The sequence below is a fragment of the Propithecus coquereli genome, unplaced genomic scaffold (assembly GCF_000956105.1).
Source record: "Propithecus coquereli isolate 6110/MARCELLA unplaced genomic scaffold, Pcoq_1.0 Scaffold459, whole genome shotgun sequence".
NCBI classification, from domain to species: domain Eukaryota; kingdom Metazoa; phylum Chordata; class Mammalia; order Primates; family Indriidae; genus Propithecus; species Propithecus coquereli.
In genome coordinates, this window is record NW_012150385.1 from 2,771,351 (window position 1) to 2,797,813 (window position 26,463).

At 50.0% G+C, this 26,463-nt stretch overlaps 1 protein-coding gene across 2 annotated transcripts in view; it reads right to left on the minus strand.

Annotated features, from left to right (window-relative positions):
• RGS12 (regulator of G-protein signaling 12) overlaps nucleotides 1-26,463 on the minus strand; it is a 139,730-nt gene that overhangs the window by 113,014 nt on the left and 253 nt on the right. Inside the window, exon 2 of one of the 2 annotated variants that reach the window (XM_012655057.1) lies at nucleotides 1,988-3,960. In XM_012655057.1, the coding sequence (XP_012510511.1) occupies nucleotides 1,988-3,859 (1,872 nt within the window). In that variant the 5' untranslated portion in view covers nucleotides 3,860-3,960. Of the gene's footprint in view, nucleotides 1-1,987; nucleotides 3,962-26,463 lie in introns of those variants that run through there. The other variant, XM_012655056.1, reaches the window with a different exon arrangement.

Consider the following 26,463-nt stretch of genomic DNA (forward strand, 5'->3'; position numbering starts at 1 on the left):
AATATGAGTTCCGTTGTGGAACTAATGCTACACAGACAGCTCGAAATATCAACGAAGTGTTTGAGAAGGATGTGGTTAATGGACATGAATGGTTTGAGAAGTTCCATTCTGGTGATTTTAATATTGAAAATGAGCCACGTGGGAGACCAGGGTAGATAATAATGAGCTGAAAGCTGTAGTGGAAATGAATCCATCTCAACCTACGCATGAATTAGCAGCAAGGTTTGACGTTACTATTCCAACAATACTGGACCATTTGAAACAAATGGGCAAGGTAAAGAAGCTGGATAGATGGGTTCCACATGAATTAAACAAGCATCAGAAGAGAAATCATCTGGAAGCTTGCCTTTCTCTGCTGCCACGACATAAAGACTAACCATTTCTACACCATATTGTTACATGTGATGAAAAATGGATTCTTTTTACAATCGCAAGTGTTCAGGAAGATGGTTGGATGAAGATGAGGTGCAGAAACACAGTCCAAAACCACCATATTCATCAAAAAAAGCTAATGGTATCTATTTGGTGGTCCAGCGCTGGTATTATACACTATAGCTTCATGAAACCTGGTCAACTGATTACAGCAGATGTCTACTGCAACCAACTGGATGAAATGATGAGGATACTTGCGATTAAGCAGCCGAGACTGGTCAATAGAGACAGGCCAATCCTCTTACAAAATAACACTCAACCACATGTCCCACAAACAATGCTGCTCAAATTACAGAGGCTGGACTTGGAAACTCTGTTATCCACCATCTTAACCAAACCTTGCACCAACTGACTACCCCCTCTTCCAGGCTTTGGACCATTTCTTGCAAGGAAAAATATTCCATTCTCAACAAGCTGTGGAAAATGTCTTTCACAATTTCATCACCACTCGCTCTCCAGGCTTCTTTGCTGCCCACATAAACCAGCTACTGTTAAGATGGCAACACTGTGTCAACAGTTTAGGCGCATACTCTGATTAATTGTGCTGCTTCTTGTTTGAGATATAAACTACATTTCTGATTCAAAATCGAACATTTCGTATTTAACGACCAATAAAACTACAAGAAATATGTCCTTCCTCCATCTTTAAATTTCCTTTAATGCACCATATTTCATGACGAAACACGTGGAGCTGGGAGCGCGCCAAGCAAGAACATCATCAAGCCCTGCAGCCCAGCCCACACTCCTCTAGCTACGGCCCTGCCCAACCAGCCCCTCAGAGTGTTTTCTCAGGATATTTTCAGCTATCAAGAACAAAAATGTGAACAAACACAAAAAAAAGGTATTTTTACATTGTAAACATCCTCTGAGAAAAGTTGCTTTGAAACACAAGCTGTGCCAATCCCCTCCACCCATCACCAGCCCTGGCTCCCAGCACCACCCACCTGCGCCGCCCAGCACCTATCAAATGAAGTCCTTCCAGAGGGCTCCCTGCTTTTCTCAGTTTTTTCCTCTCTCATGCTCCAAACTCAGCCCCTAAGGTTAGGCAAAGGTCCCACAGGCTCCCAGGGCAGTGGCACCCTGCACAACGGGGTTTCCTCCAGGAAGGAAGCCGCACAAGGAGTGCACTGTGAACAAGCTCCGCACCCTGCCGGGAGCTGGCTCTCTGTGCTTCAAGAATTGTCTCACCTTAAAAAGGGCATGATGTCTCAGACACTGGGATCAGAAATAAAATGGGCTGTGAAGGGGCTACAGGGAGAGGGGCAGGGAGAAGGAGAAAGGCCTCACTTCCCTCTCGTCACCACCTGCCCTGCCTGGCATCCTGTCCAGGACCAGCTGTCAGAGCCAGGTCCAGCACGAGGGACCTGAGCGGGGTAGGGGCTCCTGGGAATACCCTCTGTGGCAGGGCACACATCCAGTGACAACAGGCAGGAGCCACAGGCCAGCCAGAGGTTGCCAGCGTAATGAACGTGGCAATAAACGTGGCATCTCACCAGAAACTGGCTAAGTTATAAAATCAAGCTTATTTGTGCCAAACGGCAGCTAACAGGCTTACCTTTTTGTTTTCTTTAGTCTTTCGAACATTTCGATGGGGACCAAAAATGTTTTGCATTCCAAAAGCCTTCCTGGACCAGTCCCTCTTCTGGGTGCCCAGCGGGGGCTGTGCGAAGCTGGCTTCGACCCTGTAGCGGTCCGCTGGGATCTTGCTCATGGGAGGGGGCAGGGTGCCGCAGTTGACACTGGACCACCCATCAGTGGAATCAGTGTAAGACTCCTGGTCACTGGCATGACCACACTGCCACTCCTGAAGCACGTGGACTGGGAGCCACCGCTGGCTGAAACCACAGCTGGCACCCACGGTGCCCCTCTTGGGAGGAGGGACTGAACTCCGAGAGGAAGCCAGGGGGACCTCCACATGAGAGGTTGGTCCTAAGTGCTTGTTTAAGTCCCGGAACCTGTCAGTCTGGGGAGTGACCTCAAGTGGGGAGCTCCCATCAGGGTCGTGGCAGAAGGCCCCATTCCAGGGGGCCCCCCAGGGCTGCGTGGCCCTCCCTCCCGCACCCTCCCACCCAGTGCTGCCCCCTAGGCCGTGCCTGCTGGAGCCCCCGCCCAGGTCGACCACCAGGACCCGGTTGCTCTTCTCCTCCTGGTTGAAGTTCCCGATGCCACTGTCACTGTTGCTGCTGGTGCTGTTGTTCTGGTGGGCGTCGGCGTCCCCGTCCAGAAAGGCACGGGCCCGCATGCCCTCGATCAGCTCGCCCATGTCACGGTACAGGACGGAGATGAACTGGAGCACAGGCAGAGAGGACACAGGGAACTCTAAACAGCCATTGGTGTCAGGGTCAGCCGTGCACTCAAACCCAAACCGCCGGGCAATGCCTTGGTGGATCTTGTGATTAAATAAGTCTGGGTCCACCATAAACACGTGGCAGGAAGTCCGCAGGGCACCTTCCTCCTCCTGGGCCAGGCTCCCATCATCGCTGGTCTGCATGGTCACCAGCCCAAAAAAGCGCCTGTCGTCAGGGCACACAGCACTGAAGGCCAGCTTCTCAGCCGGGTACTCGGCCACAACCCTGGCCTTGTCGGTGCACAGCTGCACACAGTCGTGCACGATCTTCATCATCACCAGGGAGTGGATCTTCTGCTCTGCCCGCAGGCGCCGCATGCAGCCGCGGATGGCCTGCAAACTGTCGGACTCCAGGCTGGAGCTCCTGGAAGGGAGTTCGATAGAGCCTAAATAGCCCACGACCATGGCAACGTTTAAAATGCTTGCATCTAACCCAAAATCGTCATGATTTTCTAGTCCAATACTGAAAACTGAATCATCATTAATAACTTTCAATACTTCCTCTTTGGAAAACATGTGAGGATTTGGATTATTTATACTTTCATGTCCAATATCAAATTGAGCAGCAGCCGACTCTGAAAGGGATCTTTGTTTCAATTTCAAGGGCTCTGAACTGCCTGCACAGAGGCTCGGATTTTCAAAAATCATATTGAAAATTCCACCAGATTGCATTTCCTCCACGACTCGCTCTGCTCTGTTTATACCTAACGCTTTAGAATCAAGTTTGGGCTTCAGCCAGCCTTTTCCTTCATAAAGTCCGCCTTCTTCATCACTGGAACAGGACTCTAAGTGGCCGACGCCTTCACCCACCACCATGCGCAGGACGCCAGAGCACTTACCGATTAATTTCACTACATCTTCATGAGAAGCTTTTTTCACATTAATTTCATTGACAGCAAAGATCTGGTCTCCAGCACGGAGGCCTACAAAATCCGCCGGGCTCCCTCTCATAACACAGCTTAGCACACAGGGCGCCTGCCCAGAAAGTGTGAACCCGTAGCCGGCCCTGCCCCGGGCAACTTCCACGTTCCGCACCCGAGGGGGCAGTGGCCGCCTCCCGGGGTCGCCCGCTCTATACATCCCGACGTGCCTCCCAGGCAAGGAGCATATTTCCTTATTCCAGCTGATCCACGCTCCAGGGAATGCTTGATGCTATCATATTTTTTTCTTGAAATAATGCCCTAAGGAAGAAAAATAATAGCTCATTATTAAAGATGCCGCATTTCTACGCTTACTGGTATTACCTAAATGTCATCACAGAAAGTCTCTAGGTGCCACATAACTGTCCAGGTGAAGGAGAAGCAGTATCTGTGTATAATAAATCTTAAAGTCAGGCTAAGAAACTTCCTTTCAAAGTAGAAAACATCTCCCTCAACTGCATCTTATTACGAGGCTGATTCCGACCAGGCCTGCCGTCTCGAGCAACGGTGTGGCACCCCAACACCCGGTTCTGGAGGAAAAGACCCTTCCCGCCCAAAGTGTGGGCCACATCCCGACAGCCCAGCAGAAACACAGACTCCGGCTCTCCCGCAGATCTGCTGCCCCCGAATAGCACTTGGCAGGATGGCAGAGTCCAAGCCTGAAAAGCAAAGCCTGCCACACACTGCAGGTTCAAAGGCACCTGGACACCCCCAAGACCAAACCCTTATTGGGTCACAAATCCCCTCTACAATCCCCCTCGGGAGAAGGGGTCACCTTATAGTCACTCATGTCCCACAACCCTCCCATAATTAATTTATTTTGAACAAAGTACATGTGGGGAAAACACACTAGTCTGAAACAACCCTAATCAATACTACAGGGTCACTCAACAGAACAAATAAAAACAACCAAAAATAGCAAAGAAATGCAATATTTAATTATGTCATTATTATAGTAGGTATGACTTCAAAATTGCAAGTTATTGGCTGTCACTGAAAACAAACCTGCCAGGTGCCCAAGACTACGCCAGGTTCAGAGATGGCTGGGAGGAGTCACAGACTCAGCACAGAGGCACACTCAGGGCCAGGATTTGTCACAGCAAAAGTGCACACAGCACAGTCAGCAAAGGAAAAGGCACCTGGGGCAACGTCTGGAGGAAACCAGGCTCGAGCTTCCAGAATCCTCAACCAAGGGAGACGCACAGGAGGCGCTTCATTTCCTCAGCAGCAGGTGCGTGTGAAGTGCTGTCACCAGGGAAGCCCGTTAGACTCAGCACCAGGGTTTTTACTGGGGGCTGGTCACAGGGGCACCCTCTGCCTGGCACATGCTGAAACTCCAGACCCCCAGGAAGTGACAGGGGTTCAGCATAATCCTACTGCACACAGCTGAGGCACAGGGAGCCTCTCGTCAAGTTCCCAGACGACAGCCCGGGCCAGCCTGGCACACACCCTCTCTCAGGACACAGTGTCGGGCCTGCCATGTGACTCTCTTCTGCACAGGACCCTTTAAAGGTCACTTTAAAAAGCAATACAGTAAATCTACAGTCCCCAACTCCTGGGCTGCGGACCAGTACCGGTCAGTGGCCTGTTAGGAACAGCCGCACAGCAGGAGGTGAGCAGCAGGCGACCGAGCAAAGCTTCATCTGTATTTCCAGCCGCTCCCCATCACTCGCATCACCACCTGAGCTCCGCCTCCTGTCAGATCAGCAGTGGCATTCGATTCTCACAGGGGCGTGAACCCTACTATGAACTACACATGGGAAGAATCTAGGTTTCAAGCTCCTTATGAGAATCTGATGCTTGACGACCTGAGGTAGAGCTGAGGCAGTGATGCTAGCACTGGGGAGCAGTTGCAAATACAGATTATCGTTAGCAGAGAGGTTTGCACAATAAACGTAACGCGCTTGGATCATCCTGAAACCATTCCCCACCCCAGTCTGTGGAAAAATTGTCTTCTACGAAACCAGTCCCTGGTGCCAAAAAGGGTGGGGACCACTGCAGTTAGCAATTATGTTGTGAAGATCCAAAATATAACAGAGAGTAGTTTTTTAAAGAGCACACATTTCTTAAATGTTTTAAAGTTGTTAGAAGAGATTCTTGTGTCTTGGGATAGTTTCCAAGGACAGAATCATAAACAGATTCAAAGTAACAAAGTAATTTTTACACAAACACACACACACACAGAGCAAAAGAACTAAGCAAAATGGAAAGTCTATTATTAAATGACTCCAAAAGTGGAGTCACTTAATATAAACACTGACATACATACATACAGGATGTATATTTAAATAAAAATTTTTTATATGTAAGAGTGAAAAATGAACAATTTATCTATAAATTACTACATTATTCCATACCTGAGTGGTGCTATATGACTAATTTCAATATTATGACTGGACATTTAACTATTTAATATTTATCATTAAAAATGTATATATTAGAGTTGGCCAAGAAACATGTTTTGGGACCTTCTCATTCATTGGCTCTTCTTCACAGGGTGTGATGGGCTGGCTGACAGCCCCTAACACACCCATGTCCTAATCTCCAAAGGTGTGGATGTCACCTCCCATGGCCAAAGGAACTCCACCATGGCAGAGGTGATCAAGTTAAGATCTCGAGATGGGGAGACTTCTGAGTGGGCTCCCTCCCGTAAGCATATGGTCAGAGTCAGAGGAAACGGCCAGGGCCGAAGGAAGCAGAGACAGAGGCCTACAAGGCCAGGCCCTGGGCCAGGGCATATAGCCTCTAGAAGCACAAAAGTCAAGGAACTAGACCCTCCCCAGAAAGCCTCCAGAGGGAACCAGCCCTTCCAACAGCTTGCTTTTAGCCCAGTCAGGCTGATTTTGGACATCAGACCTCCCACACTTGTAGGAGAATAAATTTTGCTGTTTCAGGCCACTAGGCTTGTGCTAATTTGTCTCAGCAGCCACAGGAAACAAATACTTCACTGGGGGTAAGAGGAAGGGAATACAGTGCAAGCAGGGAACAGTCTACACAAAACACACTCGGAACTATATCTGGCTCATGGCAGGCAAACACATCCAAGTTGCTGCTGCTCCCGAGGTAACTGCGAGTGCTGGTCAACGCTGTCACCTGCTGCAGGGCCAGAGGCCAGCCAGCCCCTGTGGTTTCCTCCAGGAACAGAAAACCTCTGGCTATCTCTTCCAAACAGTAACAGACACTGCCCCATGAGAGCTGTGATCTCTCAGTTTATATGCACCGTTATTTTGTGATTCACCTGTCCACTGAGGAGCCCTCTCGCTGTGTGGTATAATGTTGATTAATTGTCATCTAGGAGGCTCCCAGATATTTCTATTAGACTCCTGCCATGTTCCTCTGCTTATTAAAAATAAATTGCTTCTAATTCATAAAAGTAATATCTTAATTCCTACAGTCACACTTTATAAGTTCAGGCTACAGTTTAATTTTTCCTTAAACTGTGTCAATTAATAGTAAAACCAGAAGAACAAACAGCGAAATGCAGAAGAGGCTGTGGGGATCCCAACGCGACTTGCACTCCCACTGTCCGGGCTGCTGGGGAAAGGCAGTTCCCAGGCCCTCTCTACCTCCCAGAGACTCAGATTGGTGGGTCGCCACACCACAGCCCTGCCTTCCATCAGGAGTCATAACCACGTCACACAGCGGGTGTCCCTTGTCCCAGAGCTTAGGACCAGAAGTGTTTCAGACTTTGGATTTTTCCCGATTTTGGAACATCTGCATATTCATAATGAGATATCCTGGGGACAGGACCCAGGTCTAAACATGAATTCATTTATGTTTCATAGACACCTTATACACATAACCTGAAGGTAATTTTATACAGTGTTTTTAATAATTTTGTACATGAAACAAAGTGTGTATACACTGAACCATCAGAAAGCAAAGGCGTCACTATCTCAGCCACCCATGCAGTGTCTTGTCAGTGCTCAGAAAGTTTGGCTTTTGGAGCATTTCGGATGAGGGCTGCTCAGTCTGCACTGTCTTCCCTTCCTCATTTGTCACTCAAAATTAACCAGTGACCTAGAAGCAAATAGTGCTACCATGACACTTCCCTACTCCTTTCCAAAGTTTCAATCTGGTATAAAATCTGACGACTTCCTCCACTCACACCACCAAACAGACACCTGCCCCGAGCCAGGCAGCATCCCGAGCCTGGAGATGCAGGGGGGTGGCGCAGTCGGGTGCACAGACCCGAGCACAGTCAGCACCAACCATGCACACATGCCTGGTGCAGGAGAGAGAAGCTGACCCTACTCAGCGGAGAGCGTCTCGCCCCACTGAGGACAAGAGAAAAGGTCAGTAATAAGAACAAAACAGCAACGTAATCATAGCCATGAATGGCGCCTGCCAGGCTCCACGTGGGCCACTACTCTCAGGATCTGTTACGAGTAACTGGGGTCATCCCACACATCCCTCTGGGGTCTGTATTATTATTCCCATTTTGCAGATGAGGGAATGGAGGTACAGAGATATAAGGAAACTCGTCTACCATCACACAGCTAATTAACGACAGCGGCAGATTTGAACCTGGCCCATTCTCGGCTCACCCAGACAGCGGGGCACCTTGCACCCTTCACAACTAGGACCTGCCCACCGGCAGACCCTGGCCCTACACTCTCCCACAGGCATCAGGTCCCAGCAGCCTCCTCCCGACACCACAGCTGCCAAACACACCCACCCGGCCCCACCACTCCCACCACCCACATCAGGGACATGCACAACCTGGAAGACCCGACACCCGCCCCCACAGAGACTCACCCTTGCAGACACACACTGGCCCTCCCTGTGTCCGGCCGGCCACCAAGACCCTGCTGAGTCCCTGGCATTCTTCCTTCCCTTCCCCAATCCAGCCTCATCTGGATCTGTCCTTCCCGACATAGCAGGACACGCACCACAGGGGGATGAGCTGGCAGGTGCTGATCACCAAGGCCACTTCAGGCCACTTTACTGGACCAACGACACCTGCTCTACACTTTCATCCCTGCAGGGGCAATGCCTGCTAGAACAACCCTCGTCCTAACCTCTGGGTCTTGGCTCCTTTACCCCACTCGGGTCATCACCACGCGCCAATGGTGTGCGGGACTTCAAGCCAGGCTGGCGGCTGCAGCGTAAGGAAAACAGTCCCTTCCTGTGAAGACCAGGGGTCGGGGCGACACAACCGAGAGTGCCAGCTCCCGCCAGAGAGGCCGTCTCAGAGCCACAACCAGGCAGGGAGTCTGAGCGTGAAGGGCCCACCAAGGGCTGAGCAGGGAAAATGGACAAAGTGTCACAAACGTTCAGAGGAAAAAGGCAGGTCTTGTACGAAGGCACAAGAACCCACCCCAGACTCCTAAGAACAGGGAGTGCTACAGTCCACCAGGTCATCGAGAAGCATGCCCCTGCAGGCTGGCCGTTCTCGCCAATACCTCATGCTCAGGTCCTGCATGACCAGTGTGTATTGTTAACTCCGTCCCCAAGACTTCCAACCTGTGGCAACTCTGAAAGGACAGGCTGACCAGAAAAAGTAGCATTTCCAAACTTGCCATCTCAGTGTGACGGTCCCCCTGGAGCAAGGCAGGCGCTACGCCCTGACTGAATCTCTCTCACTTGGAAGAAGAGCTGCTCACGGACACCACCAAGTGTGTTTCTTTCTATTCTCCCATGACTGAAGTGTGCTTGCCCCGTCTAGCCGAGTGTGAGGGCGCCGCAGTTTGTGGGAGGACCCCCACCCATCAGCAGAGCAGACAGATGACTCTTCAGACAGCTCACGACCTTTAAAAGCACCAGACAGGTGCTCTGTGCATGCCGCACACACTGAACCCAGAGCAGCCTCCAACATCGGACCACCTGGCCCTGGGGCAGCGTTGTCAAGCCGCACAGCTCCAAGAACCCAGTAGGCACTCACAATGCTTAAGTACCCATAGTGCCAGAGCCCCTGTGCATGCCCAGCAAGTGCCCATGATGCCACATTCCCTGTGCAATTTCCTCTGCCCAGGAGCCCCCAGACACCCTAGTGGGGCTGGCCTACAGCACAAACCCACCCTGGAAAGAAACACCCCCTGTTCTCTCAAAATGACTCTTTGGAACTTTGGAAGCAAAGAAAAAGTGTCCTTTTTTAAGAGGACTTCTCGTCAGGCAGTTATGTTCTGAGTGTAGAATTTAACATCCCCTCCCTTAAACACCAGAAGCACTTAAAAGAGTTCTACTAATACAGAGAAACAGGCTGCTGTTTGTCTGCACCCATCGTAGTCACCTTCCCTATGCCAGGCACTGCTCCAGGCAAGAGGGAAAGAACACAGATGCCAAGGCCCTTGGGGGAGCCAGCCTGGGGGAGCCCACCTCTAGCCACGCCATAACCACCGAGAGGGAGTCCGGGGGAGCATTCTAGGCAGAGCCCTTGGACTGCAGGGCCAGTAGCTGGAAGCCAGCCCTGCCATGTGTGTGACCTTGGCCAGGTATCCTCATGTGGGCTCAGAGGAAACCCAGGGCTCATTCCCTCAAGCTGTGAGGAGTAAATGGGATAACAGGACAGGCGTGGCACAGTCCAGGTGCGCCATGGACTTGAGCTGTCACTGTCATCATTGCCAGTAAACTACTGGCACCTGAGGAACCACAGGGCCTACGTGGATAACGGAGAAGACAAGGCAATGCCCTGAGGGCAAGGAGGTGCTGCCCATACCCCTCACCTGCACCCTCTCTTTTGGGACGTTCTCCCCAAACCACGCACTCTCCAGAGAAGCCTCCGTCGTAAGCCCCAGTCATGAGAACACACAGAAGTGTGAGCACGGGAAGTTTCTGTGTGCCCCACTGTGGGGTGCTACCGGAGGGAGGCGAGGCACTCCCGCTACGCACCTGCGAGGCAGTGAAGGAAGGAAGGCTGGCTGAAATGCCCTGCACTTTCTCTAAGGCTCCCGACTTAGTCCTTTCTACCCATATTTTCTAAATTTTCTGAAAGGAATAAAAATTACTTTTGTAATAAGGAAAAAATGTTAACTTAGGAGGGCTGGTGAGTTTGTATACATAGGCCATCATAATCATGAACAAAATGCCTAATTCCCACTTTTACAAAAGGCAGCATGGCCTCTCTTCCCCATCAGGCGGGCCCCACCCCACGCAGTGGCTCGGTGTGCACCATGGCCACAGCCACGTAGGCCCGTATCCAGGAGATGCCACCTAACAGCAGGACATGCAGCAAGGGCCAGTCCAGCGAGAGGATGGCGGTAGGCGGGCATGCATCTCCGTAAAGGGCGCCTGAGCATGCGGGCCAGGCACTCAGGAGAAGTGAACACGGGGCTTCCCCCAGCCCACGCCCACCACCACAATCTGCTCAGCACCAGCTCAGGAAAGAGTGCGGAAAGGACAGGAAACCAGACAGAAGACCGACCAAGCTCCACTGGGCACGTTTCCAAGCTACCTAAAGGGACAGGGGCTATTAGCCTCTGGAGAGAGAAGCTGGAGTCCACCCCCAACCCCTAACCCCAAGCACGTCACCCCATCGCCCCTCTCCAGACCCAGTTCCCCGGCAAGCACTGTCTGTCTTGTGCCAGGTCCACATCCACAGGTGAGAGACTCTTCACTTCTACCCACCAGAGCCGCCAAGAATGTTCCCCGCACAAGCTGATGCACCATGCTCACGGGCTGGGCTCCAAATGCCAGGTCCACAACTGCTGCCTCCTCGGTCACCTGCACCGGTTCCCTGTGGCAGCAATGCCCCCCTAAACCGCCCTGAGGGAGACCCTGAGGCTTTAAGACAAGGCAGGCTGACACCTTCACGTCTGAGGAAGGGAACACTCACCAAGAGCTTTCAGAGACCAGTAGCTGACTGACAGGCACCTGTTTATAAGCAAGGCAGAACAGAAAGCCCCAGCATCAAACTCCAATTATACCAACAGAATCTAAATGACCCAGGAGAAGGTTAGGAGTGACGCTCCATGAGCATGGCTCCCACAGTTACACTCCCCCACACACCTGCACTCCCGCTGCACTGTGGGGCGGCTCTCCCAGGAGAGCTCACCTGTATGTCTCCTTCTCACCTCACCCTTCTGTAAACTCATGTCATCTGAGTTGCACCTCCTACCATGAGGCTCTCCTCTGAGTAGCCCACTGCCCCATGGTTCCTGACCGCCAGCCAGCCAGCTGCTCATGCCTCTGCTCCTGTCCAAGGTGAGCCCTATGGCCACGTGACATCAAGTGAAGACTGTTATGTGTAACTGAAGGTACAAACCAGTCCCTCTAAAGAGATTAAGCGTGTACCTCATGGACCCTCTCATGCAACTGGGCCTCTAGGAAGTTTATAGGTATCATTCCTCCCCCCTTCAGGAGAGAAGGGCTCATCTCAAAGAGATTTCGGGGTAAGGCTTGTCTGATGGAGTGAACACCAATGAGACTCACAGGAGGCCCACAAAGTTTTTAAGAAAATTCTATCAGCAGAAACACTGCCAGCTTGAATTAAAGAGGTCAGAGGCAGTATAAAATGAAAAGTAGGCACTGGATCCCAAAATTCCTACTGGCAGGAAGTGTAACAATCTCCATAAGCAAGAAAATGTTTTTTTAATAGTACTTTTAGTTCCTTTTGTTTCAAATGAGCTTTCAGTGTTCACATTATGGCTAGAACTGGCTGCTCTAAGTGGCCTTGAATTGGTGATATTGTGGACAATCAGTTTTATCTTAACACCAATAACTTGGCAACTGCAGTTTCTTAGCAGACTCAGTAAGATTTGCTGACCAAAACTTTGTAACTTTCTGTTGCACTGATGCATTGCTTTTGAGTTTTTTCCCCAGAAATGGTGGAATCTCCTCACAGCCACAAGGTAACTGTTATACAAAGGCTTACACCACCTGTTTGTCCAGAGAAGACAAGATAAGCGACACCCCAGCACAGACTGTGCCCAAGGACCAGCTGAGCCAACTATCCCCACATCCCCTCTGTAAGAATGACCAACATTAACCCCTCGCTCATTATACTACTAAAATTCCTGCCCTGAGAGGGAGTTACCCACCATTTTTTGATCATGGGATGTATGTACTAACTTGATTTCTCACTGCGCTTGTATGCCCTGCACTTGCCCCAAACACGTAATGATGCTCACCCCCCTCATGCATTATTCATTTCACCTCCAGAAAAACCCCGACCATGTTGGTGGAGGAGGCAGATTTGAGGCACTTTATACCTCCCTCCTCCCAGCAGCATGTCTCCTGTGATAAATCCTTTCTTCTTTCACAATCAGCATTGTCTCAGTAATTAGCTTTCTGTGCAGCCCTTGTGGGTTCATTAACAGAAGGAGGCTGAGGAAATGGCCCAACTGCAAACAGGTGCCATCTGTCAGGAACAGGAGCGCAGCTCAGAGAGGAATGGGGGGCACAGAAGGCACGGGAGAGCTATTATCCCAAATCTTGAGACCTAATCAAGGAACTTCCAACATTTGCCAGGCTGGAGTTCAGAACCGCTACACACCTGTGAGTCCTTTCTGCACCCCATCTCCCCTCACAGTGAGCGGGAAGGTCGGTTTACAGTGGTTCTGCTGTCCGTTCCATGACTATATCATGGGTGTGGGGGGCAACAGGCTGATCAGTTGTCTCTTTAATCTGCATCTACAGATCACGACAGAGTACCCTCCAGGAGCTGTCCTTGAGGAACTGCAACCAGGCACCTCATCCACACCTGGAACCCATTTACCCGATGAGCAGAGGACTCTGAGCTGGTGCTGTCATGGAAGGATGGGGGAGGGGCATGTTTTGCATGTGGGAGGAACAGGAATCACTGGGACGAGTGGTGGATATGACAGGCACCTCTGAGACAGCCCATGACACCATCTCCTGGTCACCCGGACCTTGGACGTCCCTCCCCTTGGGTGCAGGCTGGATGTAGTGACTTGCTTCTAACACACAGAATGTGGCAAAAGTGATGAGCTATCACTTGCAAGATCAGGTTACCAAAAGTTTGTGGCTTTTGTCTTGCTCACCCTAACCCTCCTCCACACCGAGGGAAGTTAGCTGCCAAGTTGTGAGCTGCCCTAGGAAGGCACCCCCATGGCAAAGAACGTATGTCCCTGGCTAGCAACCAGCCAGGATGTGAAGTCTGCCAACAGCAATATCAGTGACCATGGAAGTGGATCTTCTGAGGCTGCTAACTGCCACATTAGCACGTGTGGCAGTGAATCCTCGCCCAGTGCAGCCCTGGCCAGTGCCTGGATCACAACCCACTGGGAGCCTCACCAGACTCCTGACCACAGGAACCGGGAGACAGCAGACACCAGCTGCTGTGAGCTGCTGCGTTCGGCGGGCACCTTTTTGTGCAGCAGTAGATAACCACTTATACGTGTGGACATTATCATTTCACTTGATACTGTTCCTGCCATAAGTAAACACAAAATAGCACTGTCTGTATTCCTAGGTGGCGATGCATGATCAGTATTTTCAAAATGTTCCCTAAAATCTAATCTGTGATGACGTGACTGAGGAAACCATGCTGCAGGCACTAGAGACAATCTGACTACAGAATAGGAAAAACTAGCTAAAAAAACAACTACCTCACAGATCATCATCCCACAAGCTAAGCCCAACTATCCCATCTTTCAAATGAAAAAACAGGGGCATAGGCACCAGGACTGGGACTCGCAACACACCCCAGCTGCTGTCCTTTCCCACTGCACACGAGCAAGTACCTGTGCGGAAGGTGACCACCCTGGAAGTACACATTTCTAAAATTATTCATCTGGTTCACGAGAGTCTGCCTCAATTCCTCAGCAGCTTCAGCTCTCAAATTTGAACATAAACAGCCTCAGTTTAGGACGGAGATCAGTAGCCACCAAACTTATTAGTATATGTAGTTTTTGAATAATTTATTAGGCTAAACTGAAGAGTGCCATACATAAAATGTTCCAGTTCAGCATTTTGTCATTGTGCAGAGTTTTTGTGTGCAGTGTTTTTTTTTTTCTTTTTTTTACAAAATGTCAATTCTTGAGGTTTTAACATTTTGGGTCTAAAGAAACCCAGAGGCCAAGAGCAGGACACATATGTAAGGTGCCTCGAGTCTGGCCGTAGGGCAAGTCCCCTTTCTCCCTCTTCCACCTCAGAAAGATTCAACTGATTGCTAAGCAGCAACACAGGGATCAGGCATTGAGAAAAGAATTTACTCGAAGAGTAAAGCTGTTCTTAGAATTAGGATGTATGGCAAATATGAATAACTAGGAGAGAAAAATAAGACAGGAAAAGAAGAACCTGAAGACTGCCAACTTTAAAAATGCTTCATTTCTCTGAACACATCAGAAAATGAATATAGACTATTATTACAGCCAAGCAACAGCAGCAGGAAATGGAATTCAGAAAATAATATAATGGTGAAGAAACAGTTATGCTAAAATCATACTTCTCACATAAAGAAAGTTAAAACACTGGCTTAAGATTCTCTGGCTCCTTCTTCCTTCGAGAGAACATATCAGGGCACGGCTGTTGGGTGGGGGTCCCAGGCCCCCAGGAAGACAGGTCACCTCAGCTCCTCCTCCCCGCTCCCTCAAGAGCAAGGTCGAGCTCGAGGAAGAGGGGCTTCTCCCCAGGAAAGGAGACCCTGCAGACTCCTCCATGTACCTAGAGCCCACAGAGCCAAAGAGCCTCCAGGGAACAGGTGTGCACAGGCGTCGGAATATCATCTTACCGCCAGTTCAGGGCATCACAAAGATACAGAGGCCACTCTGAAATAACTTTTCCATTCATGTGACATAGGAGCACCTTCTACATATGAAGGGATGTAGGAAGGGTCTGACTGAGGGAAGAAGGCAGCTGGGCAGGAGGGAGGTAGTCCCCAGGCAGACAGGCAGGGGCCACCAGCACCGCAGCCCAGTGCCAGCCCTGCTCCCTCGCCCACCTTGGTCACCATGCCACTGCTCACCCCGAGTGAGGGCCACACCTCCTACTGGACGCCCTGGTGCCACCCACTGTCCCACCGACCCTGCCCTCACCTTCTTCTGGCAAACAGCCACGAGCTCGTTGTCCCTCACCCCTGCCCGGCACTTCATCCCACTGGGTCCAGCCTGACCCCGCAGCCCACCTCGAGGGACCTCCCTCACCGTGTCCCCTCAGTCAGACTCACTCCCCATGGTCCAGGCCGTGCCGCTTACTCGCCCACACAGTCAGGAGCTGTGTGGTGGCTTCTGCAGCAGCACCAGGTGGACAACTATGAACAGGCAACCAGTGATGGCCACACAGGCCGGTGCACAGTGCACAGCAGGCCAGGGGGGGATACACGGGAGGGTATCACCTGTGAAGTGACTCCCTGCTGAAACAGCTGTCTCTCCCACCCCTGCTGTGGCTCAGCTTACATCACACATCCTCCCTGGGCCCCCCTCTTGCTGTGCCTGCCATCCACTCTCAGCACAAGGGCATCTTCCTAAGGCCTATGGGCCTTTCAAACGTGGAGCTCTATCCAGACCACAGCCAGGACCCGCCTGAGGGGACACGACCAGTCCCGGGCGCCAACCCAACCCTGCAGCCCGTCGGGCAGAGCCTGCCCTGCCAGTCCCTCGGCCCACTCTGGGCCTGACCTGGTCACTACCTCATTGGAGACAGTGGACACAATGCCCCTCTGGCCAAGATGGAACTGTGGAGTGACACTCGATTCCAGAAACAAACTAGTGTTCAGAATCTTTGAAACACCAAAGGTCAAACCAGCTCAATTTTCCTTTCCATTTTTATTTAATTTTCCCTTTTTATCTCCACTTGATATTCATTTCTGTTTGTGGTTTTTAAACCTATGCAAAGTGAAACTATAAATAGAGCTGCCAGATTTAGCAAACAAAAATACAGGACCCCAGTTACACTGAATTTCAGACAAATGACAAATGACTTCTTAGTGTATGTCCCGAACACCACGAGGCAGCATCTTATCTGGTGAGCAGGAGGTGAGTCCACCACACGCACTGGTGCCTCCGTGGTCTCCCGCTACCCTGCCTGGAAACACCACCGTCATGCCCCAGCCCCCATCCCCAGGTACACGGCCCCAGCCTGCCTCCTCTCCGCAGGCCAAAACACCCAGGAAAGCCTGAAATCTGCTCTTCTCATCCACTCCTACACGAGCTTCACCCATCCATCCACACCTGTTCGTCCCTCTGGGAGTCAAGAGGGAAAGACCCGAGTGCCATGTCGCTGTTTGCTTCATGTCCTCCTGAGTCTGAAGAGACCCTTATTCTCAGCACCCGACTCTCTCGAGGAGACGGCGGTACTCTGCAAGCGCACAAAGTCCTGCCACAGGGCAGCTGGGAAGACCCCACAGAATGAGAGAGGAGGGTGGCCAGAGCAGAGTCCCCGCCACAACCCCGGGGGGCTCCTCACCTCCCCAAGGTCTCAGCAGGGTGCGGTGGGTGGCACAAATGCTGGCCCCAAGGGCACCAGGCCTGATCCCCAGAACCTGTGAGTGTGACCTTATTTGGAAAAAGGGTCTTTGCAGATGGGATTCAGTTAAAGGATCTTGAGATGAGGCGATGATGCTGGATCATCCAGGTGGCCCTAAATGCCATCACAAGCGTCCTTAAAAGAGGGAGGCCAAAAGGAGATGAAACACAGAGACAGCCACATGGAGACACAGGCAGGGAGCCTGAAGCCAGCAGGAGCTGGAAGAGAGAAGGGTTCTCCCTGGAGCCTTCAGGGGACTCCAGGGCCTGGTCTTCAGAACAGCGAGAGGACACATTTCTGCTGTCTCAGTCCCCCAGCTGGGGATGCTCTCGTGCAGCAGCCACCGGAAACTAACTCTAGGGTGGGCCCAGCAACTCCTGCTCCTCCTGGGCCCCCTGCCCAACCCTCATAGTGAGGATGCCACCTGGCTGCTCAATGCTACATCCATAGGACTGGCCTTCTTGGGTGGCTGGTGTGGCTCTACAAACTCCTGGCCCTGCCCAAAGCACCGCCTGGGACAATGCATCCTGGGCCGGCCTCTGTTGCACTCGGCTCCAGAGAGCCCATCACACACCACCATCCCTCAACGCCTGGTGCAGGAGGGGCTCAAGTGGGGCTGGGAGGCCAGGAGGCACAGGCTTGCTTCCAGCAGCTGCCACCATCACCAGCACGGCAGCTGACATTTGCCAGGGTTCCCACCCTGTGCCCCACTGAAACCTCACGGCAACCTCATTATTAGAGAGAAACTGTGCACAGGAAAGTCATTCGTTCCCAAGGTCAGAAAAGACAACAGGGTGGGAGGAAGAACACAACAGGGAGTGAAAAGGCAGGAGCTAGGTCTTTCTTTTCAGCCCCCAGGAAACCCCATGCACCTAGCCTGGTGCACGCAGGCTAGGCCTGAGATTCAGGGCGCGTCTGCCTCTGCAAAATCACAGAAGACTGACCCACTGTCCCAGCCTTAAGGCACACATCAGAGGGAGACAGAGAACACGGGTCTCTACCTCCACACCAGTCAGATCTGCCGAGGAGTGAATCTATTCCAGGCTAACACCTAGGCTCTCACTGTCAAGTCTTGTTAAGGGAAGAGTTTTCTTTTAGCTGGAGCAGCTCAGCCCCGATCACCTGATTCTCCAGGTGAGAAACAAGCCAACTGCAAAAGACCAGGGCCTGACTGCTAATCACAGTGCCAGCAGCTCTATCAGTAAACCGACAGTCTGCTGTGTCCCCGACCCTGCTAAATCAAGATCCAACAAGGGACAAAATATAACCAGCACCTATGGAAGGCACTGGAGAGCTATGGGAAGCAGGCAGACACTGGAGGGAGCTACCCCATGAAAGAAGAGAACTGCACCAAGCAAGATGTGCGTCTGTGCAAACTGGAGCTCAGGTGGAAAGCCATGTCCTCCAGCTCGAAGAGTCAGAAAGAGTTTGGCGATGGCAGGGTGGCTGGACAGTGAGAGGGATATCAGCTAGAGGAAAGCAGCTAGGAAGGGAGAAGTCCTGAATTCTGTTCGTAAACTCTGTCCAGGTCCCTGGCCAGCCCAGAACTGTCCACACACAGGGTGGCTCCAAGGAGCCCAGCAGAAGGGGCAGCTGGAAGGTCTGTGGCACCAAGCAGAGAGTGCAGCAGAGATTTTACTTTGAGTCCAGACAAATTCACTTTCAGAACAAAAATCAGCACTCTTCAGAAAGAAAGAATAAGTCACAACAATGACCATCCACATGTCCAGTACACAACTGAATATCACCAGATGGTCAAAGAAACAGGAAGATGTGACTCAGTCAAAAGAAGCCAACAGAAACTGATCCTGAGATACCCAAGTGTTGAAATAAGCAGCTAAGAACTTTAAAGCAGCTAATACATGTGTTCAAAGATTTAATGGACAATATGATCATAATAAACAGATGATATATCACAGTAAAGAAATGGAAACTATAAAAAAGAAGTGGAGGCTGGGCGTGGTGGCTCACGCCTGTAATCCTAGCACTCTGGGAAGCCAAGGTGGGAGAATTGCTTGAGGTAGAGTTCGAGACCAGCCTCAGCAAGAGTGAAGACCCCGTCTCTACTAAAAATAGAAAGAAATTACCGAGACAACTAGAAATAGAAAAAATTAGCTGGGTGTGGTGGCGCATACCTGTAGTCCCAGTTACTTGGGAGGCTGAGGCAGGAGACTCTCTTGAGCCCAGGCATTTGAGGTTGCTGTGAGCTAGGCTGATGTCATTGCACTCTAGCCTGTGCAACAGAGTGAGACTCTGTCTCAAAAAAAATAAAAATAAATAAAGGAAATTCTAGAAATAAAAACTATTGTAACTGAAATTTTAAAATTCACTTAATAACTTAATAGCAGATTGAAAATGGTGAAAAATTATATATCTAAGGTGTTCAACAAACCTTGTGTGGGATAAATACAAACAAAGTCCTCCTACTCACATCACAGTCCAACTGCTGAAAGCCACAAATAATGAGAAAAGCTTCAAAGCACATCACCCACCCACACACACAAACAGGAGCAACACAGCTACAACAATGGCTAACTTTGTGTTAGAAACAGCAGAGGCCAGAAGATATTGGAACAACATTGGCAGAGGGCTAAAGAAAAGGAACTGTCAACCAAAAAAAAAATTTTTTTTTTTTTTTTTGAGATAGGGTCTCACTGAATCGCCCAGGCTGGAGTGCAGTGGCATCATCATTGCTCACTACAGCCTCAAACTCCTGGGCTCAAGCGATCATCCTGCCTCAGCCTCCCAAATAGCTGGGATTACAGGTGTGAGCCACCACGCTTGGCCCCAAATTCTATATCCAGCAAAAATATCCTTTAGAATTGAAGGCAAAATAAAGGCATTTCAGATTAATAAAAAATGGGAGAATTTGTTATTAACAGGAAAGAAATGCTAAAGGAAGTTTATCAAGCTGAGAAACAATATCAGATAGAATTCAAATCTACAAGAAGGAATGAAGCACACTAGGAATGATAAATATGTGGGTAAATATTAAAAATACTGTTTTTCTCAATTTATTTAAGATATACATGAATCTTTAAAGCAAAAAATGGAAAAATTACTGTCTTGTGTGATTTGTAACATATGCAGATACAATATGTATGATGACAGCGCAAAGCAGGAGTAAACGGAACTTACCACTGCAAAATTCTTACGTTTTAGGCAGTGTAACAAAATCAACTCTAAACAGATTGTGATAAGAAACACTTTTCAGACTACTAAAAACACAAAGAGATATTATAAAAAAGCCAACAGAGGAATTCAGATGGAATACTAAAAAAAAACTGTATGTGTCTACTTCATACCTACACTTATTACATATATACATGAATTTTTTTCAATATATACATTCGGTTAACCCAAAAGATGACAGGAAAGAAAAGACTTAAGTACAAAAACAAAAAAGAACTAATAGAAAACAGTGGTATGCATAAATCAACCATATTAATATTCACATTGAATATAAATAAACTAGAGAACTAAAAAATAAAAGGCAAGGAGTGAAAAGAGTAGAAACAGGACACTGACAGTTGTTAAATCTGAGTGTGAGTTACATGGGGGCTTCATTATATTCTTCTGTTTACTCTGTATACATTCAAAATTTTCCATAATGAGCAACTTTTTAAAAGTCAAATTTGAGAATATTCCAAATCTTTTTTTTTTTTTTTTTTAAGACAGAGTCTCACTGTGTTGCCCAGGCTAGAGTGCCGTGGCGTCATCTTAGCTCACAGCAACCTCAAACTCCTGGGCTCAAGCGATCCTCCTGCCTCAGCCTCCCGAGTAGCTGGGACTACAGGCATGCACCACCATGCCCGGCTAGTTTTTTCTATATATTTTTAGTTGTCCAATTAATTTCTTTCTATTTTTAGTAGAGATGGGGTCTCGCTCTTGCTCAGGTTGGTTTCAAACTCCTGAGCTCAAACAATCCACCCGCCTCGGCCTCCCAGAGAGCTAGGATTACAGGTGTGAGCCACCACGCCCGGCCCAGAATATTCCAAATCTTATTTGCGCTCCACACCTCAAACTGCTTTGGAAGAAGTTTGTCTATTGCTTATTTATTAGCTAATAAAAAGACTTTAATTTGGAGGATATTTAAACACGAAAAAATGTAAATAGACAAAGCATTCACATTAAAAAGCAAGTTAGGCTGGGCGCGGTGGCTCACGCCTATAATCCTAGCACCCTGGGAGGCCAACGCAGGATACCTTGAGGCCAGGAGTTCCACACCAGCCTGAGCAAGAGTGAGATCCCATCTCTACTAAAAATAGAAAAAAAGTAGCTGGGCATGGTGGTACACCCTTGTAGTCCCAGCTATTCAGGAGGCTGAGGCAGGAGGATGGCTTGAGGCCAGGAGTGTGAGACCAGCCTAGGCAACAGTGAGACTCTGTCTACACAAAAAATAATTTTTAAAAAATTAGCCAGGAGTGGTGGTGCACATCTGTAGTCCCAGCTACGTGAAAGGCTGAGGCAGGAAGATGGCTTGAGCCCAGGTGTTGGAGGTTGCAGTGAGCTATGACAACACCACTGCACTCCAGCCTGGGATATAGAGTGAGACTCTGTCTCAAAAAAAAAAAAAGCAAAAAATTGTCAGCCTGGATAAAAAAAGCAAGACCCAACTACCTGCTTCTATAGGAAGCTCAATTCAAATGTAAGGACACAAACAGATTGAGAGTAAAAGAATGGGAAAAGCTACAGTGAGCAAGCAGTACATGTGAGGAAGCCAGAGGAGTGGTCTTACCATCAGACAGACAGACTCCAGAAGAAAGCCCAGTTCACAGGAGGGCACAGCTGTCGTAGCACATGCCCACCTAGTAAAGAGCTTCGAAATGCACAAGGCCAAAACCTAAAGAACTAAAGGCAGAAACAGACAAATCTACCATCACAGGTGGAGATTTTAACCAGTATCTCACAACTGTTAAAACAACTGTCCTCCCATGCAAAATCAGTAACAATACAGATCTAAATATTATATACTGTTCCTTGTATGCACCAGGCACTATTTTAAGTGTTTGAATTCGACCTTGAATAATAATGAGGAAGAAAAAGCCCTGGTGTCATGGAGGATATAGTCTAGTGAAAAATAGAAAAAAGGGAAATTAAAAAACAGTAAAAACCCAAAGTATCCTCAACAATTATCTTCTGAGAGATAAGATCTTACATTTCTAAATGAAGAATAAGACTTTTTTAAAAGTTAAAAAAATCAAAACAAAAAAGAAATCTGGAAAGTTAAAAAAAAGAAAGATAATTAAAATAAAATAATTAATAGAAAGGTTGTAAGACAATGCAAAGAAATCCTCCGAGAGTAGCACAAACATCGAAGAGAGCAGCAAGAGGAGAAAAAGGCTAAGAGAAATTAGAGAATCAGCCCAGGAGGTCCAACCTCCAAATAAACAGAGTTCCAGAAAGAGAAAACAGCTAAACTAAAAGGAAGAAAATTATTTTAGAAATAATACAAAGTCTTATTCCTCAGACAGAAGGGGCCCCGCAAGTGCCCAGCACAATAAATGAAAACAGATGCCATCATCAGATACCTTAGAATACTGACAAAAAGAGTCATCCATGAACTTGCAGCAGGGGAGGTCACATACAAAGAGTGGACATCACACTTCTCAACAGCACTGAAGCCAAAGCAGTGAAGCAACATATTCAAAATCCTGAAAAAATAACTGTCGAGAATTCTATACCCAGCTAAACTAAAAGGTAACTGGAGAGTAAAATAAAGATGTTTTAAAAATCAAGGACAAAAAAAAAATCTATGTAATGTTTTTAGGTATCAAAAGAGGACTTCAGCAGAGCAAGCAGTGAGGCAGGACAGAAAGAGGCACCAGATGTCAGACCGACCCAAGACAGAGTGGCACACAGGAAGCCGCGGTGAGCACCAGACCCAGGTCTCACAGAAAACAGAACAAACTGGAAGAGAGGGGTCTCCCAACAACAGCCACAAAAGGGGGGTGGGGGTGGCACCTGGAAGGAATGAAAGACAGGTGGTCTCAACAGGTGAATGACTGGCACAGGTAGCCCAGGGTGTGTGAGAAAGGGCCCAAGCTCAAGGGCACTACTCGGCTCAACCATGAGCGATGCTTAGAGCCACACAATGTGAGCAATGGCTGCTGAGGCCACCAAAAGAGGTGACATGATTAAGATGGGCTAAGGTGGGAGCGGAGGGGGGAGGCTTGGAGGAGTGCTGAAACCTCCCCTCAACCGTTGGGAGAAATCAAACGATCAGATCTAAAATAAATTTTAAAAGAGCGGCTTAAACAGCTGTAATTACTTGAGTAAACAGCTGGCTCATCTGGGCTGGGGCAAAGCAGGACCTGCTGTCAGATCTTCCACCCTGCCTCAGCCCTTCCTCAGGCACCCCGGAGGGCAGCTGGGATCACAGCCAAGGGACACACAGGAGATGAAGAGAAAGACACATGTAGGAGCACAGGGCATGTGTATGAACGACCGTATGAACACATCGGGTTTACCATGATCACAGGCTTGGGGACGGCAAGGCTATGGGAAAGCAGAGAGGAAGGAAAACACAAAGGACAAACTCCATGTGTCTTTTCTCGCCCATTGAAGTCCAGACCCTAGGAGACAGTGGAAGGGAACCTCTCACACAGTCCTCCTCGCCTGGAGCCATGGCGAGGGGCTCCTTCCTGGACAAACCTGGGAACTGCTGGAGTGGTGGCCTCCCCAAAAATTACAGGTAAAACTGCACGCGCACGTGTGGAGAGTGTTTCTGAAGTAAGACTACCGTTCATCAGGCTGCTGCGGGAGACGGTAACCACCACCTCCCAAAACAGCACGGATCGAGGGACCCCTCCCAGCCCTCTCACCACTCGCACTCACATCCTTAGCATGTCTTGGCTTCCCTCCCGGATGCCTGTTCCCAGGATGGCTGCAGCCTCTCCTCAAGGGCAGGGCAGTGAAACCACAGGTCCTTGCAGATACAGGTGCAGCAGAAGCCCCTCAGACAGACCCCACCTAGCAGCCCAGGGAAAGTGCTCCAGATGGCTGCTCTTCAGCACAGAATGAGAAAAATCAAAGTATTAAAAAGTGAAGTCAGAAGCATTGTGTAGGCTGAACAGTGGTCCCCAAAGACATCCAGGTCCTAATCCCCACTGGGATCGTAATCTTAGATGGCAACGGGGACTTTGCAGATGTGAGTAAGTTGAGGATCCTGAGATGAGGTTATCCCAGACATCTGAAGACAAAGAGGAAGACAGCGATGTGATGAAGGAAGCAGGGAGGGAAGGGGCCATGTCCTGTGGGGCCCTGAGCCAAGGCATGATGCAGCCCCCAGAGGGGCCAAGGGGAGCGAATGGGGCGCATGTAGCCAGGCAACACCTTGGTTTCACCCATTGATGGTGATGTCAAGACTTCTGGCCTCCAGAACTGTGAGAGAATACACTTCAGTTGTTTTAAGCCATTACATTTGTGGCACTTTGTTACAGCAGCAACAGGAACCTAATACAAGCGCAATCAGAAAGCAGAATGTTTACAGGAATTTCACCAAATTCAAATAAAATGTAAAATGCTCACGGCTTCGCCATGTTTTGTGTGCTTGTGGCCCTGACCATGTTAAGTCCTAACTAACACATTGTTTTCTTCCTTCAGTCTGCCTGTTTGCTTGGCCTGTTTCAGACAAAGATAAATGTCAAAAGACAACAGAATCAGAACACTATCGGGCAACAGCTTCTGCTGCAGGCAGGCGAGGCTGGCAGCGGAGTGTCCCCTTCCTCTCGTGGCCCCGAGTGCTGGGCCAGGGCCGCTACTCCACCTCCAGGCCTGCCCAGCCCCGCAGTCTCTCTCCATCACATCCTGAGCAGAGGGCAAGAACGAGCCAGTCCTGGGCCCTCTGCTCTCTGAGGGTCCCCTCCTCTCTGCCAGGGGCTCGGTGCCCCCCTCCTCACTTTCTGACCCACCCATGACACTGCCCTTAGACCACCCTGCCTATCTGTCCTCCCACTGCTCCACCTTGCCACAGCCATCCCTCCTCACTGGAGAGAAATCCAAGCCTGCTTGAGGGCAGGTTCCAGCCTCCAGGGACTTCAAGGACAAAGCTGGACTTGCAGTTTTAAAGAAAAGACCCAGATAGGCACCTGCAGGCGGCCCCCCAGCCCCAGGCATGCAGGCTCAGCCTCCCACTGCCCTTTCCTGGACCACAGCCCTCAGCCAGTGTGGCCTTCCCCACCTGAACAGCATCCCTGGCACCAAGGTCCCATGTCAGGCCTGGGCACCTAGTATCTGTCACCTCAAGTCCCCAAAACTGGTAAGGCAGGTATTTTTATACCAAGTTTTCAGGGAAAGAAACTTCACACTGTGATAATTACATTTCTAAAGTAAAACTTAAACACATTCCTTCTCATTCAAAATCATTTTTGCCCTCCCCACATGGCCTAGTCTAGGCTCAGGTCTCAACTCTTTGGCTGGTTTGCAGGACTTTCCCCACGGTGGCCTCCCTGCCCGCGGGTGTCCTCACCCTCTTCTCCCCAGACCACCCAGTAGATTCCTCACTGTGAACTGGTGGGGCTACTTCCTTGCCTGGGAAGGCCCCCCAGGGCCCGTCCCCTGCAGGTCTCAGAAGGGCCCTTGACAGCACAGTGCAGCGCAGCCATGACAATAACCCTCACGGACTGTGGGGAGGGCTTCGGACAGAGCCACTCATAACCCTTGCAGTACAATGAGGAAACTGAGGCACAGAGGAGGTGGTCATCTGCCAAGGGCACATTCCCAGCAAGTGACCAGGCAGTTGAGAGGCCAGATGGTCCACTCCAGGGCCAGCTCCCTTTCCATAATCCACAACTCTGGGGCTGGCTCTATCTACACTCCACAACTCTGGAGCCCCTTCTCTGTCTACACTCCACTTCTCTGTCTGGACTCCACAACTCTGGAGCCCCCTCTCAGTCTACACTCCACTTCTCTGTCTACACTCCACAACTCTGGAGCCCCTCCTCTGTCTACACTCCACAACTCTGAGGCTGGCTCTCTCTACACACAACTCTGGAGCCTCCCCCTCCTGTCTACACTCCACTTCTCTGTCTCCACTCCAAAACACTGGGGCCCTCACTGTCTCCACTCCACCGTCTACACTGCACACTCTGGAGCCGCCCTCCGTTTCTCCACCCCACAATCGGCCCGCACGGCGGCCGCAGCTCATTTGCAGAGTTTGGTCCCCTGAGACGGCCCGTGCCCGAACAATGCGGCCGCCTGCTAGGTCCGAGAGGAAGTCCAGGCCCCGCCGAAGCCCGCCCGGCCTCCTCCCGAGACCCCGCCGGAGGCCCCGCGCCGGGTCGGGCCGGGCCGGGCCGAGCTCGCGGAGAGCGCCGCGAACAAAAGGAAGGAAGGAAGGAAGAAAAGAAGGAAAGAAGGAAAGAGGGAAATTAGGAAAGGCGGCAGCGGCGGGCGGCG